The 2,226-nt window shown below is 34.4% G+C and overlaps 1 protein-coding gene across 1 annotated transcript in view; it reads right to left on the bottom strand.

Moving 5' to 3' along the window:
* The window catches only part of LOC100573104, an 87,331-nt gene extending 85,105 nt beyond the window's left edge, over window positions 1-2,226 (bottom strand). Inside the window, exons 1-2 of the mRNA XM_029491466.1 lie at window positions 1,752-2,226; window positions 913-1,310 (exon numbers count right to left, since the gene is read on the bottom strand). Of these exons, the coding sequence (XP_029347326.1) occupies window positions 913-1,310; window positions 1,752-2,226 (873 nt within the window). The remainder of the gene's footprint in view (window positions 1-912; window positions 1,311-1,751) is intronic.

Here is a 2,226-nt window from a genome sequence, read left to right as displayed (position 1 = left end):
CTGTCTTCAGTGCCCTCCAGTTCACACTTAGATCTACTGCTTTAACGTCTATCTTCGCACAATCTTTTCAACTAAGTTTTCCAAGTGGTCTTCTTCCTATCGAATCCTCCTTATTATTATTATTATTATTATTACTCTTTAAATAATAATATGCAATACATAAATATATGCATTACATATATTTGGAACTTATATTTTTATTCTTCTACTCAAATTGAAGTAGGTACCACTGCTCGGGAATTATTATTAGCATCAGCCTTTTTAATATATATATATATATACATATGCGTATAGAGCTACCAGTAAACTTATACTTTCACAAGACCAAAAACCTCAATATATTTTATTGAGATTTGGTAAGTAACAAAAACATTGTTGGTTAATTCTTCGTGGACTGTTTCGGCGAGGAAATAAATTTAAGCGGACTGTATTTTTTTGTATTTTTGATATATTCAATGTAGAATAAATATTATAATTTATTAATAAAGGTGCCGCGACAGTAACCAAAATATTATAATTGGTGTTAGGTTTGAATCGTAGTAATAATGTGTATGATTTCCATCTGTGCAAGTCTGCCCTGGATGGGTCTTGCTGCAGAAGCTCCGTTGAACACACACTGCCGAGATTTGGTGCTCCGCACTCGTATTTATAAGGTCGGTCTCGCCCGCTGCGTTGACTGCTGCTGATGCGGCCCCGTCCACTGCGTTCTGTCTTCGTAGGTCCGCATGCGGTGCGGCCGGTCTCGTGTTCTGTGACAGGCTGGCGGGCGCACTGCAACCGACGTGCAGGAATCGCGGAAAAAAGCCCAAAAAAATAAACACGCCAAGGAAAAAAAAGCCTAGAATATAAATATAAATGTAAACACATGTATACGCTCTACTCCTGATGACCTAATTAATAATTACCATATACCAAATTATCAAGGCTAGTTGGTTCAACTGGATTTAATGCAGAACGTTGATTTCCTAATGTTCTTTTAACGTGGTCTTCCACTGGCATCATCGCTCTAGTGTTACCGTCCAACTTAGAAATTTCCGCCACATAAACATCAAGTGGCTTAGATAAACCAGTTTTCGATCGTTCCTTCGTCGCACACAAAGCTTTTTCTATCTTTACACTGTCGTCGTCTTTCAAAGGACTATATGTCCTGTTTTTACTTCTGGGTTTACTATATTGAGATCGGTGTATAATTCTCCAGACTCCAGTACATTTCATTGAACACCTCATAGAAAACCTCCGGGTTATTTTTGATATGCCTGTATATCTTACAATATATACACAACCTGTGCGACAACCTTTGTCACCTGCACCTTTATTTGATTTTATAATCTCCATAGTCACAAAAATTGGTAAAACAAAAGTATAAAATATAAAACAAATTTATAACCGGATAAAACTGTACTAGTAGGATGTGTAGATAGTATATCAACAACCGAGTAATGGAGTACTATATGGAGTGTCAATATTACCCAGCTATTGATACATTTTAACATTTTGACTGGTTATATACTATTTATATATTATTTATGATTATTACCTGTTATATAGTAGTATGTATGTATATACTTAAGACTTATGTTTTTTTACTTATAACATAACACAATATATCATATTGTGTTCATATTTATATTTTTGTTAGATTTACAATCTATATTTTATACGATTAACAATTTATTAATTATTATTCGTTAGGCGGAAAAAAAGCCCAGAAAAAGCAAAGTGAAAATGACAACCACGAATTTTGATATCACTGAATTCTTTTTGGAAAGCAGTCATTGCACCAATTTCAAAATCTAACATGACCGTTTTTGGTTTTAAGTTGCAGTTTAATGTTTTTAGGCTTTGCAACAAACGAATATATGTTTTCTTTTTGTTATTTGGTAAGAGTGCATAAACCGAAGGTAAGACGTTTGAAGATTGTATTCCATGAATAGAATATAATTGTTTAAAAATAGATGGGGCACATGAAAATGTGCCATCTGCATACCAATGATCGCATTCGGACATTTTCTGCAAATTTTCTTCCGTGGAAAATAATAGAAATCTATCGCAGTTATCCGGGTCATGATCGAAAGAATCATATAGTAAGAATGACTTACCATCTGATGTTTTTTTATAATCTTCTGGTATAACAAGATCATATAATGATTGCGGTATACCTGGTGCTGCGTTTTCATGTTCTCTTACACGCAGAATAGTCCTTTTCATTAACGGTATGCCAGGCAT

This window comes from Acyrthosiphon pisum, chromosome A3, assembly GCF_005508785.2.
Source record: "Acyrthosiphon pisum isolate AL4f chromosome A3, pea_aphid_22Mar2018_4r6ur, whole genome shotgun sequence".
NCBI lineage: Eukaryota > Metazoa > Arthropoda > Insecta > Hemiptera > Aphididae > Acyrthosiphon > Acyrthosiphon pisum.
This window is presented reverse-complemented; position numbering and strand designations above follow the sequence as displayed.